This window comes from Vanrija albida (assembly GCF_041260175.1).
Source record: "Vanrija albida strain AlHP1 chromosome Unknown contig_1, whole genome shotgun sequence".
NCBI lineage: Eukaryota > Fungi > Basidiomycota > Tremellomycetes > Trichosporonales > Trichosporonaceae > Vanrija > Vanrija albida.
Genome location: NW_027191420.1, coordinates 3,961,168 through 3,975,977, shown reverse-complemented (window position 1 = coordinate 3,975,977; position 14,810 = coordinate 3,961,168). Strand labels below are relative to the sequence as shown.

At 59.2% G+C, this 14,810-nt stretch overlaps 4 protein-coding genes across 4 annotated transcripts; 1 reads left to right on the top strand and 3 right to left on the bottom strand.

Annotated features, from left to right (window-relative positions):
• Window positions 1-1,542: 1,542 nt before the first annotated feature.
• Q8F55_001629 (uncharacterized protein) lies at window positions 1,543-2,860 on the bottom strand (the record flags this gene model as incomplete). The annotated part of the gene is made up of 4 exons (XM_069350245.1): window positions 1,543-2,188; window positions 2,230-2,271; window positions 2,311-2,659; window positions 2,818-2,860. 4 exons carry the CDS (start codon window positions 2,858-2,860, stop codon window positions 1,543-1,545), a joined length of 1,080 nt encoding a protein of 359 aa, XP_069213789.1.
• A 776-nt stretch (window positions 2,861-3,636) lies between these two features.
• Q8F55_001628 (uncharacterized protein) lies at window positions 3,637-4,581 on the bottom strand (the record flags this gene model as incomplete). Its single annotated transcript, XM_069350244.1, has 1 exon — window positions 3,637-4,581. The coding sequence occupies one exon, from the start codon at window positions 4,579-4,581 to the stop codon at window positions 3,637-3,639; it is 945 nt and encodes a 314-aa protein (XP_069213788.1).
• A 2,871-nt stretch (window positions 4,582-7,452) lies between these two features.
• On the bottom strand, window positions 7,453-8,778 carry Q8F55_001627 (uncharacterized protein; the record flags this gene model as incomplete). The annotated part of the gene is made up of 4 exons (XM_069350243.1): window positions 7,453-7,976; window positions 8,010-8,130; window positions 8,166-8,517; window positions 8,558-8,778. 4 exons carry the CDS (start codon window positions 8,776-8,778, stop codon window positions 7,453-7,455), a joined length of 1,218 nt encoding a protein of 405 aa, XP_069213787.1.
• Window positions 8,779-9,883: 1,105 nt separating this feature from the next.
• On the top strand, window positions 9,884-14,518 carry Q8F55_001626 (uncharacterized protein; the record flags this gene model as incomplete). The annotated part of the gene is made up of 12 exons (XM_069350242.1): window positions 9,884-9,964; window positions 10,145-10,226; window positions 10,264-10,644; window positions 10,682-11,946; window positions 11,983-12,444; window positions 12,487-12,632; window positions 12,667-12,976; window positions 13,019-13,071; window positions 13,106-13,132; window positions 13,168-13,559; window positions 13,598-13,769; window positions 13,807-14,518. The coding sequence occupies 12 exons, from the start codon at window positions 9,884-9,886 to the stop codon at window positions 14,516-14,518; spliced, it is 4,083 nt and encodes a 1,360-aa protein (XP_069213786.1).
• Between the last annotated feature and the right edge of the window lie 292 nt (window positions 14,519-14,810).

The following is a 14,810-nucleotide window of genomic DNA, read 5'->3' as shown; positions in this document are numbered from 1 at the left end:
ACCCCCTAACCCCCTAACCCCCTAACCCCCTAACCCCCTAACCCCCTAACCCCCTAACCCCCTAACCCCCTAACCCCCTAACCCCCTAACCCCCTAACCCCCTAACCCCCTAACCCCCTAACCCCCTAACCCCCTAACCCCCTAACCCCCTAACCCCCTAACCCCCTAACCCCCTAACCCCCTAACCCCCTAACCCCCTAACCCCCTAACCCCCTAACCCCCTAACCCCCTAACCCCCTAACCCCCTAACCCCCTAACCCCCAAAGTCGCCGTTGCCGTCTCTGTTGCCGTAGCCGGTGCTGTCGCTGTCGCTGTCGCCATCGCTGGCGCCGTCGCTGTCACTGTTCCCGGGTCACGGGCTTTCGGTCGCCCCTCGAGCGCCGTCTTTAGGGCGTCACCGGTGACCGGTTTCGAGCATATTTGGACCCAGGCCCGGTTTCACCGTGTCACGTGCATCCTGTGATCCTGTGAACCTGTGTGAGCGCCGTCTTCTGGGCCGCACCGGTGACCGGTTTGACCCCCATGCGGTCCCTGTCGCCGTCGCTGTCGCCGTCGCTGTCGCTGCCTCCGTCGCCGTCGCTGCTGTCTCCGTCGCCGTCGCTGCTGTCTCCGTCGCCGTCGCTGCCGTCGCTGTCGCTGCCGCCGTCGCTGTCGCTGTTGTCATCGCTGTCGCTGTTTTCATCGCGTTTGTCGTCGCCGTTGCCGGGTCACGTGCATTCAGACGCCCCTCGAGCGCCGTCTTTTGGGCCTCACCGGTGACCGGTTTCAAGCGTAGTTGGACCCAGCATGTCACGTGCATCCTGTGTGAGCGCCGTCTCTTGGACCCCACCGGTGACCGGTTTCACCCCGATACGGTCACTGTTGCCGTCGCCGCCCTCCCCTCGCCGTCGCTATCCCTCCCTGTCGCCGTCGCCGTCCTCTCGGTCGCCGTCGCCGCCGTCGCTGTCACTGTCCCTGCCGTCGCTGTCGCCATTGGTGCCGTTGCTGTCGCCGCTGCTGTCGCCGCTGCCGTCGTCGCTGTCGTCGCCACTGTCGCTGTTGCTGTCGCCGCCGCTGTCGGCGCTGTCGTCGCTGCTGTCGTCGCTGTCGTCGCCGCTGTCGTTACCGCTGTCGCTACCGCTGTCGTCGCTGTCGTCGCTGTCACTGCTCTCGCAGCCGCCGTGCGTTGTGGTCGCGTTGCTACGTTATACGTCCGCCCCCAGTCCAGCACGTGCCAACCAATCCGGTACCCCTAATTGACGTTCAGAATCAACTCCACCTCAAAATCGGGTTGCAGAATCAATGAACGCCAAAAATCAGAGCGTCAGAATCAACTGGGCTGGAGAGGTCGTGAAAATGGAAGTTCAGAATCAACTCAACGCCGAAATTGGGTGAAAGTCCGCCCAAAAACGACAGTCAGAATCAACCAAAGTCGAAATCTCAAAATCGACCCTCAGAATCAACCAGTTGATTCAATCCGGAAGGTGTTAGGGTGGCAAAATCGACCCAACTGCCTGCAGCCTTTCTGTCGCCAGTAATCCAAACGACATGCATGCGACAAAGTCACCCCCTATGTGCCTCCCGTACCAGCACTTTGACCAGCCTCAGCACTTCCATCTCGTGCTCATTCCACGCTGCCGCTGAGCGCAGCACGCCCAACAGCTTTATCATCTTCTCCCGCGCGCGCTCCTCACCCGCCAACGCTTGGCCAACGTCATGGCTGCTCTGAGAAGCGTGGAATTTGAGGGCAGCCGCACGGAGCTCGGCTCCGACGACTAACGTCGCCCGCTTCACCCCCTTCCCATGGAGGCCTGCGCGCACCTCCTGGAGAAGACTTTCGAGGGTGGTAGCGAGGGGCGACTCAGGAGGGCCCGTGTTCGTGGCCTCGCCGAGAATGGCGTCCCCCCCTGACGGCGAGGGAGCAGTCGCACGGGCTGCGGGGTTGAGGTCGAGCGTCGGCTCCTCGCCGTCGTTGGTGGTGGGGCCGATGATGGACGCGGTGGCCTTGCCGAGGGCCGAGGTGGAGGCCGCCGACTCGGCCTCGAAAGCCCATACAAAGTCGCGGATGTGGGCCTCGGCTTGCTCCTGCGCCGCCAGCTGCTCCGCGATCAGCTGGTCGGCCATCTCCTCCTCCTTGATCGCCGAGTGGGCGACGGCAGTGCGCCAGCGGTCATAGAAAACTTGGGCTTGGCGGCCCAACCGATGACTCCTGATTGATTGTCAGCGCCGCGCTCTCTTACGACAACGTACGCCGAGTTGGACGCGAGCAGTTGGCCGCAAAGCTGCTCGTTGCTACCATGATCAGCCCCACGTCTTCTTACGACAACGTACTCAGCGTTGACGGCCTCGAGTTGGGCGTCCTTGGTCTCGATGCTCTTCTGGATCTCGGCAAAAGCCTCTCGCGCCGTGCCGAATTGGCGCTCTGCACGCTCTGCCCGACCGACAAGCCCGTCGCGCTCGAGGTCGACCGCCTTGAGCGTCTTCAGAAGGTCGGCATGCTCCGCTGGATCGGTCTTCTTGGCGTTGGCCTCCTTGACGGGGCGGTGGGAACGTGCGAAAGGATCGACTTGGGACCGGCGCTGCGCCGCGCCCTCGAGCCGGGTCGCTCCCGGGGTTGTCGCTGTCGTGCGACAGGGCGGATCCGCGGCGGTGATAGAGGGCGCGCCCGTCTTTGGCGCGGCTGGGTGCCGAGAAGACACCTGTTCCGCGCTTCGTCGTGCCGGCCCTCGAGAACGTTCGCATCAAGTTCGCGGAGGGCCAGCGCCGAACCCCTGCCGACATGGGTCGTGCGACGAGGGGACTTGGCCACCGGCGAGGCCACCGGCGGCTTGCGCCCACTGGTCGCGTCACCCGCGACCCGGCCGTCATCCAAGTCGCTCATCACCGGCCCCTTCTTTCTGACGGGTGAGATCATCTCTTACATTACCTCTTGACCCAACGCTTCCTGGCTGGGGATGAAGACCAAGGAGGGCGTTCTACGGGACAGGAGACATACTGTACGTCTGCTGAAAGTGTGTTACACATAACCACGACTGCTGAGGTGCTTCCCTGGTGCTGCGGGATCTGTGGCGCCGGCGGGGTAGTTGCTTGTCGAATAGGAAAGATTGAGCGGTGCATGCTTCGAGTTACGGGGTCAATGCTACTTATAGTCGGTGGCCGCTGGACGCGCCTGCGCTGGCGTGGCGGGTAGAGACATACGACGAAGACACAATCCCAGGTGAAGGGATAAGGTTACTCTGAATCCCCTACACCATTGCGACCAGCGCGTCGGGAACGCAGTCGTGAAGCCCGTCTCCGGTACAACGTTGAAGACCCTGATTCACAAATAGAGCGCACACACACTACATTGTCGAGCTACATTCGCACCACCAAAGCCGTAGGCACAGCGGCGCCGCGGAGCGCAACTGTACCACCGCCACATTCGTTCTCATTGTGTTTTTGTGTTTTTGGGGATATTCCGTTTTTTTTTTTTGAAGGTCGCTGAGACCTCACCGATTGAGGAGTTATTAACTTGTGTGTGCGCCTCGTCCCGACCAACATTGGCAGAGTCGTGCTGGAGACATCAGTCCGAGAACCTCATAAACATCAACCCAGACGTACCAGGACCTCTACACGCATCCACGCCCCGGGAAAGAAACCGCCTCCCCCTGTACCCCCCTAAAGCTCATGAAGAACGGGGAGGCAAAGAGCCGCCGACTTCATCACCACCTCCTTGTTGTCGGCATTGTTACCGCCGCCGATGTGGTGAAAAACACAACTGGCGCCAGACTGCATGGTGACTTCGTTGCTGTCTGCGTTGTTGCCGCCGCCAATGTGGTGGAACCAACAGGAGGCTCCGGCCTTCATCATGACCACCTCGGTCTCCACCTTGTTGCAGTCTCCAATGTGATGGAAAATACAATGGGCGCCAGCCTGCATGTCGACCTCCTGGCTCTCCGCATTCTCGACCCCCCCGCCGATGTGATGGAAACCGCAACTGGCGCCAGACTTCATGGAAACTTCCTTGCTGTCGGCACTGTGGCCAATACCGTTGTTGTGGAGCCAGCAAGGCATCCCGGCCTTCAGATTGCCGTCTGAGGCTGTCGGGTCGGTCTTTGCGACAAACCAAGATGTCGTCATGATGATCTCATTGTCGTGCTCTGGAGCACGAGGCACGAGGCGATGGACGCGCTCTTTGTCCCCGCCGGAGGTCACCTCCACGACGTCGGCATCTTCATCGTCGCCCTGGCGCGAGTACAGACCGAGGTGTGCTTCTTCGGGGACGATGGCGCGGAAGGCCTCGAAGAGCATGTCCGGGATGCCCTCTTGAGCGAGAGTGGAAAACTCGTACGCCTTGCCGTTCCGGTCGTAGCGCTTGGGATAAAAGGTCTCGCCAGATGACTTGAGGTGGGGCTTGCAGACACCGTCTTTACCCTCCGCCATGACTTCGCCTTCAAAGAGGTCGAAGTGGTGATGAACGAGGCACATCCCAAAGGCATCGCCATACGGAAGAAGGAGCTTTCCGACCTTGGACTTGATGGCATCGAACTGGACTCGGGAGAGCGACTCGTGGGCTTGGTCGACCGTGGGGAGGGCTGAGTAGTACGCAGCAAGAGTTGCCATGACAGGGAGGATGTCAGCCCGAGATGATATGGTGTAGAACAGCGCACAAGTACTAACTGGATGACTGTGTGGTTGGTTGGTTGTGTGGCGGTTATGTGTGATGAATGAGGTAGATAGAGGCGGTGAGGGGGGAAGGAGGAGCCGTAAGAACTCTTATACGCTTCTGGGACCCCTTCTTGAGCAGTTGTGCACCGTTCAAAGGCCTCGGATATCGTGTTGCATCTGCCATCCATCGACCAATGAAGAAATGCCTCAGTGAATCATGTGGCCGACTAGATAACAGGAGTGAAGCGGGATTGCGGTTGTCCAGAACACGTCGAGCCCGTCGCGATTGGGCTGATCCATGCACATAGATAGATCAGGGAACGTGCTAACCAACTACATTGTGTGTGAATGCTCCTTGCACGACGTCTCTCGCGAGTGTGGCAGGTCGACTTTGTCCAACTGCCACTACATGGGTGGGTTTAGCACCTGCCTTTCGCACCTATCTCCCGCGCCTGTCTTTCGCCCCTGTCTTTCGCTCAACAAGTGAGTCAGGTCACGTAGAGCCAGGGACACTTGAAACTGGTGCATATAAAAACAGATGAACGAGGGCTTTCCCAGAATAGTACACGCTACTCTAGCCCCAGGCAGAACGCGCCCGGGAGCGGCATACCAGCGCTCAAGAGAGGCATCAACCACCGGTGCCCGGGCGGTGGGCTGGCGAAGAGAGAGAGGTCGAACTGCTGCGCCCTCCTGTACTTGAACTTCATGCGCTGACTGAACGCCAATACTCTGAACGGGGACTACGGGCGGGAGAGGTCGTGCCACACCATTCGCCGTCAGAAGTGAACCTGGTATGTACGAGGTGCCATGGCTCAGAGGGATCATTCAGGAACTTGCGATAAGTGCCCAGATGCCGCATGGTCTATATGTCCTTATCAGAGCCAATGCAGCTGTGCGGGGGACTTCCGGACCGATGTGCATGCCGGACATCGGCACGCTAGGGCCCGATGCGAAGTGCGACCATAGACCCTGTTGCGGGCGGTGGGATGAAGTGTGTCTTCGACATGTTACACCCTGAAGACACGTTCCTCCGAATACTACGCGGGCTTCCGCAACAGCACCAACGTAGGTAGAGCTTGGGGACCCCTGATCTCCCCACCAGACCGGGCGATGAGACGATTGCGAAGAGACGGAGGTCTCTGACGGCAGTGCGCGGCGCGGACATAATGAGAGCGACAGAGCAGAGACCAAGCGGCACATTGAGATACCGTACGTGAGCCCCGTCGTGATCACTAACTGCCCCGACCCAGCGTATGTAGTTCCAACCGCTGCGGGCCTAGCTACAGTGGGGTACCCGAAATGCCGACTACACCCCCGCCTCCACCTCCACCGGCGCGACCCGACGGCGCGCCGTCGAACGCCTCGAGCGTCGCTTTGACCACCAGAATGCAGCTTTTAAGGCCTTTGACGCGTCGCATCTTGTTCCCCATCGCCATGGCTCCCTACTCACCTTCCAAGCGTGGAGTTATCGCCTCTGCAGCCCGCCACACCTCCATCAGGAAGGCAGCGGCGCTCTACAACTGCTCCACCTCAACTGTGCAGCGCTGCCTGCGCCGCCTCGATGCAGGAGAGTCGCAAGCAACCCCCCCACCGCCCGGCAGACCCTCCCGCTTCACCCCGCTGGTCCTGCGCCGCATTCGCCGCGAGATTTGGATGCACCAGTGGCTCTCCATCCGACGCATGGCCACCCACCTCACTGCCAACTGCCACATTCCCATCTCCCCCTCCTCCCTTCGCCGCTGCATGCGCCAACTCGGCCTCATTCGCGCCGTGTCGCGTCGCAAGCCCTACATGCCGGTCACCGCTATCAAGAAGCGCTACAAGTATGCCACCATGCATAGCCATATCGACTGGCGGCGCGTCATCTTCTGCGACGAGGCCTTCATCCTCATGGACCGCCACTCCCGCGCCTATGTCTCCCGCCCAACCGGCGCTGCGTACGAAATGAGGTACCTCACACCTTCATTTGCAAGTGGGCGGCGCGGCCTGATGGTTTGGGCCGCCATCTACCATGATGGGCGGTCGGAACTGGTCCGGTTTGACACCACCACCTCAAGTGGCCAGCGGGGTGGAATCACTGCCGCCATCTACAACGAGCAAATCATCCAAGGACCGCTCATTGAGCACTGGCGCAAGCTCAAGAACCGTTGGCGAGGCTACGGCTCAGACAACTACGTCGTCGAGGACAACGCCGCTGTCCATATCAGCAAGAATGCGCGCCCCAAAGGCAAGGCCCTTGGCATCAAGTACCTCCCACACCCCCCCTCCTCCCCCGACCTTAATCCGATTGAGAACGTCTGGGCCATGCTCAAGAAGCGTCTAGACATGCTCCCCACGCGCCCTACCAACATCGACGAGCTCTTTGAGGCTGCCCAGGCCGAGTGGATGAAGATACCGGACGAATTCATCAACAATGCCATCCTGTCCATGGGAGAGCGAGTTTTTCAGGTTTACAAGAATCGCGGTACACCCACCAAATATTGACGGATCGCCATGCAAAGGGCACCGTTCGAACCAGCTCATGTAGCGCTATCTAACGGTGGTCTATATGCATGAATAGGATGAAAACTGACGGAGTTGGGTTTTTTGTCAACGCCGCCGTGAGAATCGGCTAGCTCGGCAAACGCCACAGTGTGGCCGCCACTTTTGGTAGCCCACTGTACCGCCACGGATCCCCCGAAACGGCACAAAAGAACAGAGTTAACGAGTGGGAGGCAAGGTCGAGCCTCCAGTAGTATCCCCATGATGGGCGAAGTTGTGTGCTTCAAATCGAATCCTGTCTGCACCATGACACGTATCTTCATACGGCTGTCGATCACAGACGTGCTAGGCCTTCGGTGCTCTTATGCCAGCGACAAACACCAGGGCTAAGAGATACAATAACGCTGCGACGAGGAACAGGGCCGGCGCATACGACCCAATCGTTGCCCACAGCACCGAGTTGAAGAGTAGCGAGTTGAAAAAGGTGCCACCGATTGTGGAGACCACGGCGCTGGCACCAAAGAGGCGGCCTGCCGCCTGCTCTTTCGGACCAAGCTCCAGCAAAAGAGGCTCGATGACAAGAGTCCCCTGGCTGCCGGCGATTGCACCTGCTTTGCCAATAGCGTACTGCCAGACACTTCCACCTGCGTTCACGCCCATTGTCAGATAGCCGAGCATCTCGACAAGGAGACTGGTTCCTAGGAATCCGAGATCGGCGCGAGCCTTGGCTCGAGTCTCCGTCATGTCGTGTTCGGGAGAAGCGTCGTCGTCTGCCGCATCAGGCGGCAGGAGTAGAGGTGTCTCCTCGGCCGAGACGCTCCTTCGAGCCATGCGCCTGGCCAGCCAAGGCTTGAGAACGAAGCGGTAGACTGGACGTCAGCGAGGTCGAAGGTGAGTCTTACAAGGAATGATGGAGAGGACTGTAACGGTACGCCAGGTGGACAGCAGCGACATGCGTCGCCCAAGCTCGCCCTGCCCCCAGCCAAACGCAAATATGGTATAATGAATCTCGGGTCCTTCTTCCTGCTTGTCAATTGGACTCCCCAAACAAGACCCACCCGAGACAGAGTGACGAGAAAAACGATCGCGGCGATGCAGAAGAGGTTCCAATCACGACCTGGTCGGCCATCTTGGAATGGCTTGGGCATGAACACTGACAGCGCGTCGAGCGGGGCGAGAATATGCCTCATGACCTGTTTGCGCAAGCGCTGGATCCGTCGCCCGAACCTTTGGTGACATGTCGAGTCGTGTGAATCGTGTGCTTCTAACCGCTCCTGTTCGGCGTGCTCAGCAGCGGCCACCTTGACGTGATGTTCGCGGGCCTCGACAGACAAGGATTCCGGTACAATGACCCCGACAAACACAGCAAGGAGGATCTGCAGTACGAGGCCGATTTTGAACGGCAACAGTCTGGTTTGACGTCAGCAACGACCAGCACCCTGGAACTCACCTGTCGCCCGTCGACGCAACCAGAAACGGCCCCACCATGGGCATCACCATGGCTGTGAGAGAAGAAGCCACGCCAAACCCAGCAGTGTTGATCGAGATGTTGTCGACAGACGTCACGTCGGCCATGTACGCCGTGTATACAGAGGTAAGCAATTCGTTGCCGCCGAGGATCCCATCAATGATGGGTCCAACATACAGCACGGATCCTCCCGTATACACCATGGCCTGTGGGAAGAGCAGGACCAAGACAAACAACAACTCTCGCAGAGCAAAGCCGACGACCGCCAAGGCCAAGATCTTGCAACGGCCTATGCGGTCCGACAGGCTGGACCATGCCGCTGTCGACATCGCCCCGAGGACTCCACTTGAGGTTTCCGACACCATGCTGATACGGGCCAACAACTTCTGGACCTTGACGTTGCGTTTGCAAGCCTCGAGGTCGATGTCATCGAAGCCGGTCGGCCCAACGCCGACGAGGGACGTGGTGGGCGAGATCACACTCCCGTCCTGAAGCAGGGCTGCTGCGCAGCGTCAGACGAGGCGGCGACGCTTCTCACCTTGGCTCAGCGGCCACGAGGTGATGTTTGGGCGGGGGCTGGGATCACGACTCTCGACCACGTAGCACCCCAGTCGGATCATCTCCTCGCGCCTGGACGAGGACGGTATCACAAGCGCGACTGTGAACGTAATGATGAAGACGTACAGCCAGGCTACTCCTGGCTTGTGCCGCCAGGAGCGCGAGTCGGAGCGCGGTGCAGAGTCCATGGAGAAGTGAGGTGTTTAGAGACCGCCTGCGCGGCACTGGCGAGGTTACATAGTAGTGGCCTTGGGCTGCCAGTGCGTGATAAGGTACTGGTCAACACGCCAATGTTGTTTCCGCGACGACCCCACATGGTGCATCCAGTTTCTCCCCTTTGCGGCCCGCAGTTGGCCGTGCAACAAACATCCGCAATAAGCATCCGCTTATCCACTAGGTCACAGGCACGGGCGCTAGTTTCGGCATGCCACCCGCTGGGCTCCGCATTGCTCCATGTGCTCCATGTGCTCCGTTGATAGCGGTTCCTGTAGCCCCGCATGGATCACCTCGCAATGCCCAATTGGTTGGAAAGTGGCGCAAGAGCGATCGCCAACGCGGCCAGGCGCTATCAAACGCAATAGTGAGCTAGCTACTGAGCTGTTCATACTGGTAGTGGTGCGGCCGCGTGTTCGTCGCCGCCGGGGTGCCGGAGGCATGCCAACGACTTGGATATGCCCACGACTCGTTTGGCGTCTTAGGACTCTTCTGCACCTCGATTCCTCACCACCACTCCCCTCGCTGCGAATCACTATGGGTGGCGACACCAGCTCGGGCCATGACAGCAGCACCATCGAGCTGACCGACCTGCAGACATCCAAAGTCACCCCGTGGGTTCGTTTGCAGCAGCACCGACTCACACCACAGATGGGAGCGAGTCAAGTCTCACTTCGCGCCGCCCCCGCCCCCGCAGTCGCTTGATGACGCCGAAGAGATCCCTCTGGCTCACGCCTCGCTGGTTTCCAAACTCACATTTCACGCAAGTGTCACCGACGGCCGCACCGCTGACCACAGTGGCTACACCGTCTTCTCCGCACCGGATTTCAGCGACCTCTAGAGTCCACCGACCTGTGGAACTTGGACCCGAGTCGCCAGTGTAGGTGAACGGGGCTTTCGCAACACTGATACCCCAGCGGGCCCCCTGGCCGCGCGTCTGCTCGAGAACATTGACAAGAGGCAACAACAGGCGCAGGCCATCAACGACAAGTTGCCCACCACAACCCCGCCCATCTTCCGCAAAGTTCAGTGGGCGTACCGCGCTGCGACACACACAAAGCTGTCCGGCGACTATGAACAATTCGGTCCCGACACCACCATTGGCCAGCGATTCCACACCATGAGCAACGAGTGGAAGCAGCGGTCGGGGAAGCGCGGCGGAGGCACAGCACTTGGATGGGCCTTGCTGGACACCTTCCCGTCTCTCTGGGTAGCTGTGCCATACAAGGCCTTGGTCGACGCTTCGGGAATGGTGACCCCATTGCTCACCAAGGCCATCATCAGATTTAGCCAGCAAGGTGCGTTCCTCCCAGCTGTCCTGTCCTAACCCCCAAGAGTATGCCGCCAAACACGGGACAGGCGAGAAGCCCAACATGGGACACGGCATCGCCATGGCCATCGGTCTCTTCCTCCTGTTCTTGTTCCACACAATCATGCAAGGACAGTTCACGTTTATTGTCACGCATGATGGTATCCTGGCGAAAGCAGCGACGTCTCAGGCCCTCTACTCAACGGCATTCAAGCACACGGTAGCTTCTCGGTCCCAGCACCCCACGGGCAAACTCGTCACCCACATGTCCGCAGACCTGGGGCGTGTGGCGATGTCGGCACGTTCGGTCATCCAACTGATCGTCACTCCGTTCACCCTCGTCGCAGGCCTCGTCCTCCTGTGTCTCCAGATTGGCGTCTCGGGCATCATCGGCTTCATCGTCATTGTCGTTGCGGCACCCATCACCAGCTGGTTGACCAAGCGTACCTTTGAACAACGCCAAAAGTCGACCGAGTTCACGCAGCAGCGGTCAAAGCTACTGCAAGAGTTGTTGGCTTCCATGGCCACAGTCAAAGTGTTCACCTACGAGCTACCGTTCCTCTCGCGCCTCGACAAGCTGCGTCGATCCGAGATGAACGGTGTTCGAAACATCAACTTTCTCCGGTCATTGACAGAGTCCATCTTCGAGTCCCTTCCGCTGCTGGGATCCATCTTCGCCTTCATCATGTACTCGGCCCTTCACCCCCAGATGGACATTGCGAACCTCTTCACCGCAGTCACCTACTTTGGCCTGCTTCAGGGGCCTCTCTTCACGATCCCATCGGCGTTGGCGGCACTTACCGACCTCGCCAATGCCCTCCAACGTCTCGCGCCAGTCTTCGAGGCGGAACAGCGAATCGATGGCGTACTTATTGACGGTACTCTTGAAGTCGCCATCAGAGTTCAACACGCGTCTTTCCGGTGGGAAGGCACTGAAAGCGAGACCAAGGCGCCAAAGGGAGACGCCCCTGCTTCGGCTTTCAGCATTCGCGACCTCAATCTTGAAGTCCCGCGAGGACGACTCGCAGCTATCATCGGGCCTGTTGGGTCCGGGAAAAGCAGCATCCTTCAAGGCATCCTGGGCGAAATGACGTCGGTTGATCCCCGAGGTGAAGTCAAGTTCGGTGGCCGCACCGCGTACTGCCAGCAAACGGCGTGGATCAGGAACGCAACCCTCCGCGACAACATCGTCTTTGGCCGGCCTTGGGATGAGGCACGGTACTGGAAGGTCATTCGTCAAGCAAACATGACACGCGACTTGGAAATTCTCCGGGACGGTGATCAGACAGAGGTAGACTTTGGCTCTTGTCTGATGCTGACCTCGTAGATCGGGGAGAAGGGCATCAACCTGTCGGGAGGTCAGAAGCAACGAGTGAACATTGCTCGGGCACTGTACTACGACGCAGACATCTTGGTAAGCGGTATCTTCGAAAACCCCGCTGATCCGCAGCTCCTCGACGACCCGCTGAGTGCCCTCGACGCCCATGTGGGGATGGCAGTCTTCAATGACGCCATTTTAAGCCTCAGAGAAGCCGGCAAGACTGTGCTTCTCGTCACCCACGGCCTCCATTTACTGCCGCGCGTCGACTACATTTACTCCGTCGCCGACGGTCGCATTTTGGAGGAAGGGACGTATGGAGACCTGCTCTCATCTCCCTCGTTCAAATCCCTCGTGGATGCTTTCGGAGGCAATCACGAGGATGACTCAACCCATGAGGTCGAGTCCAAGCCGCGGCAGCCTGCTCCCAGCGAGACCACGGGCAAAGGTACAGGAAGCGGCGATGGCAAGGTGGGTGAAAACGCTGCAGCTTGTCGAGCTCACAACTGGCAGGGAACCTTGACAACGGCGGAGAAACGAGTCACAGGAGCCGTTGGCCCTTACGTGTACTGGGCGTACATGGTCGCAGGCAACTTGTCCTGGCTGGGACCGTTGGTTATAATGATCATCCTCATGGAAGGCTCCCAAATCATGTCCAAGTTGGTACCACCCGCAGGACAAGCTAACCGCCAGTGTCTGGTTGACGTACTGGGAAAGGAACAAGTTCCACAGGCTGCCCCCCTTCTATCAGGGCCTGTATGCCATGCTAGGAGTCTTCTCGGCATCGTTCAACGGCCTCACAGGCGTGTCCCTCGCGTTGATGTCCGCCAACGCTTCGAGAACCCTGTATAGCAAGGCCCTCAAGCACGTCTTCTTCAGCCCGATGAGCTACTTTGACACCACACCTCTTGGGCGGATCCAAGGCGTCTTCAGCACAGACATCAGCGCCATCGACAACATGGTTCCCGCCGCGATGAGGTACACGATCTCAACGCTGGCAGGGGTGGGTGGACTCAACGTTAACAGACCTGACCCTCGTTCACAGCTGATTGGCGCCATCATCGTCATTTCCATCCAATTCCCATACTACGTTGCAATGTGAGTAGCAGCCGGCTCAATCTGACAACCACAGCGTTGCCTTTGTTACCAGCCTGTACGGGTGAGTCACCTTCAGAAGAATCCCCTAACCCTCAGTCTCGTCGTCTATTACTATCGCCCGTATGCCCGGGAATCGCAGCGCCTCGACGCCATCAATCGCGGTCTATTGTTCTCCCACTTCTCAGAGTCGCTGGCTGGACTTCCTACCATCCGCGCTTACGGAGAAACGGACCGCTTCATTTCCGAAAACTCCAAGCTGGTCGACCTCCAGAACCGGGCCACTCTCGCCAACAGTGCTGGCAAAACTTGGCTCACGGTCCGCCTTGAAATGGCAGGATCGCTTCTCATCTTCGCGGTTGGCCTCATGTGTACCGCGGCCGGTGGCTCCATCAACCCCGGGCTGATTGCACTGGTTCTCAACTACGTCGTTGCGACGACAGTCCAGCTGAGCACGCTTGCCCAGGCTGGTACGCTGCTGGAGACGTCGCGTGCGTTCTCCGTCTTGGCACTGTTGCTAACGACACAGTGAACTCGGTGGAGCGTATCCTGCCTTACTCAGACTGTGGTATTCCCCAAGAGGCCCTCTACGAAATCAAGGAGACGGACCCCGGCTCCCAGTGGCCAGTCCAAGGCGCCATCCGGATGGACAAGCTGGTCATGGCGTACCGCCCCGGTCAGCCTATCGTCCTCAAGGGGGTGTAAGTTGTCCCCACTAGTATCGCTCTGACCTCATAGATCGTTGGACATCGAGCCCGGCCAGCGAGTCGGCATTGTTGGCCGAACTGGCGCTGGAAAGAGCTCCCTCACCATCGCGCTCTATCGGCTGACCGAGCTGCTATCCGGATCCATCTCGATTGACGGGGTTGACGTCAGCAAGATCGGCCTCAAGAAGTTGCGCTCGAACCTCGCCATCATCCCACAGGATCCTGTCCTCTTCAGTGGAACCCTGCGCTCCAACCTCGACCCCTTCGATGACTACTCGGACGCGGTTCTGAACGAAGCCCTGCAGCGGGCTCATCTCGTCAAGGGGCCGTCGTCCGGTACCCCCCGCTTTACGCTGGACATGGCCATCGACACTGAGGGATCCAATCTGAGTATTGGTGAGCGTTCCCTTGTCAGTCTGGCGCGCGCCCTCGTTCGGGACTCCAAGATCATGGTCCTCGACGAGGCCACCGCCTCTGTCGACCTCGAGACCGACGCCGCGATTCAACTTGCTATCCGTGAGGAGTGCCGCAGGAGCCGCAAGACACTCCTCTGCATCGCACATCGCCTCCGCACCATCATTGGTTGGGACAAGATTGTCGTCATGGAGGCTGGTGAGGTCGTCGACTTTGCCTCCCCGCTGGAGCTATTTGACGACCATGCTGGCATCTTCCGCAGCCTGTGCGACGAATCGCGGATCAGTCGCGACGAGATTGTGCGAGCCGGGAAGACTGAAGCTTTGTAGAATGTCACAATAGTGGTACTACGCCGAAGTTGAATGGATGTTGAGTGCTCGGGTCGAGTTGCGCGGGTCGTTCGAGTGACCAGTATGATGTCATGACTTTCGGATCAGACCGGCACCACGTCCCGAGCCATTGTTTGGGGAACAAACACCGCACGCAACTGCATTGTCTACTCATCCCATTTGCAACCTGCAATACGCCGCTCCTTGACAGGATCGCAGAGGCAGCGATACCGCGGGGCATGTGCTCAACATCCCCTCGCACCCTCCCCAGTGTGGTATCCAGGGCGTTGCG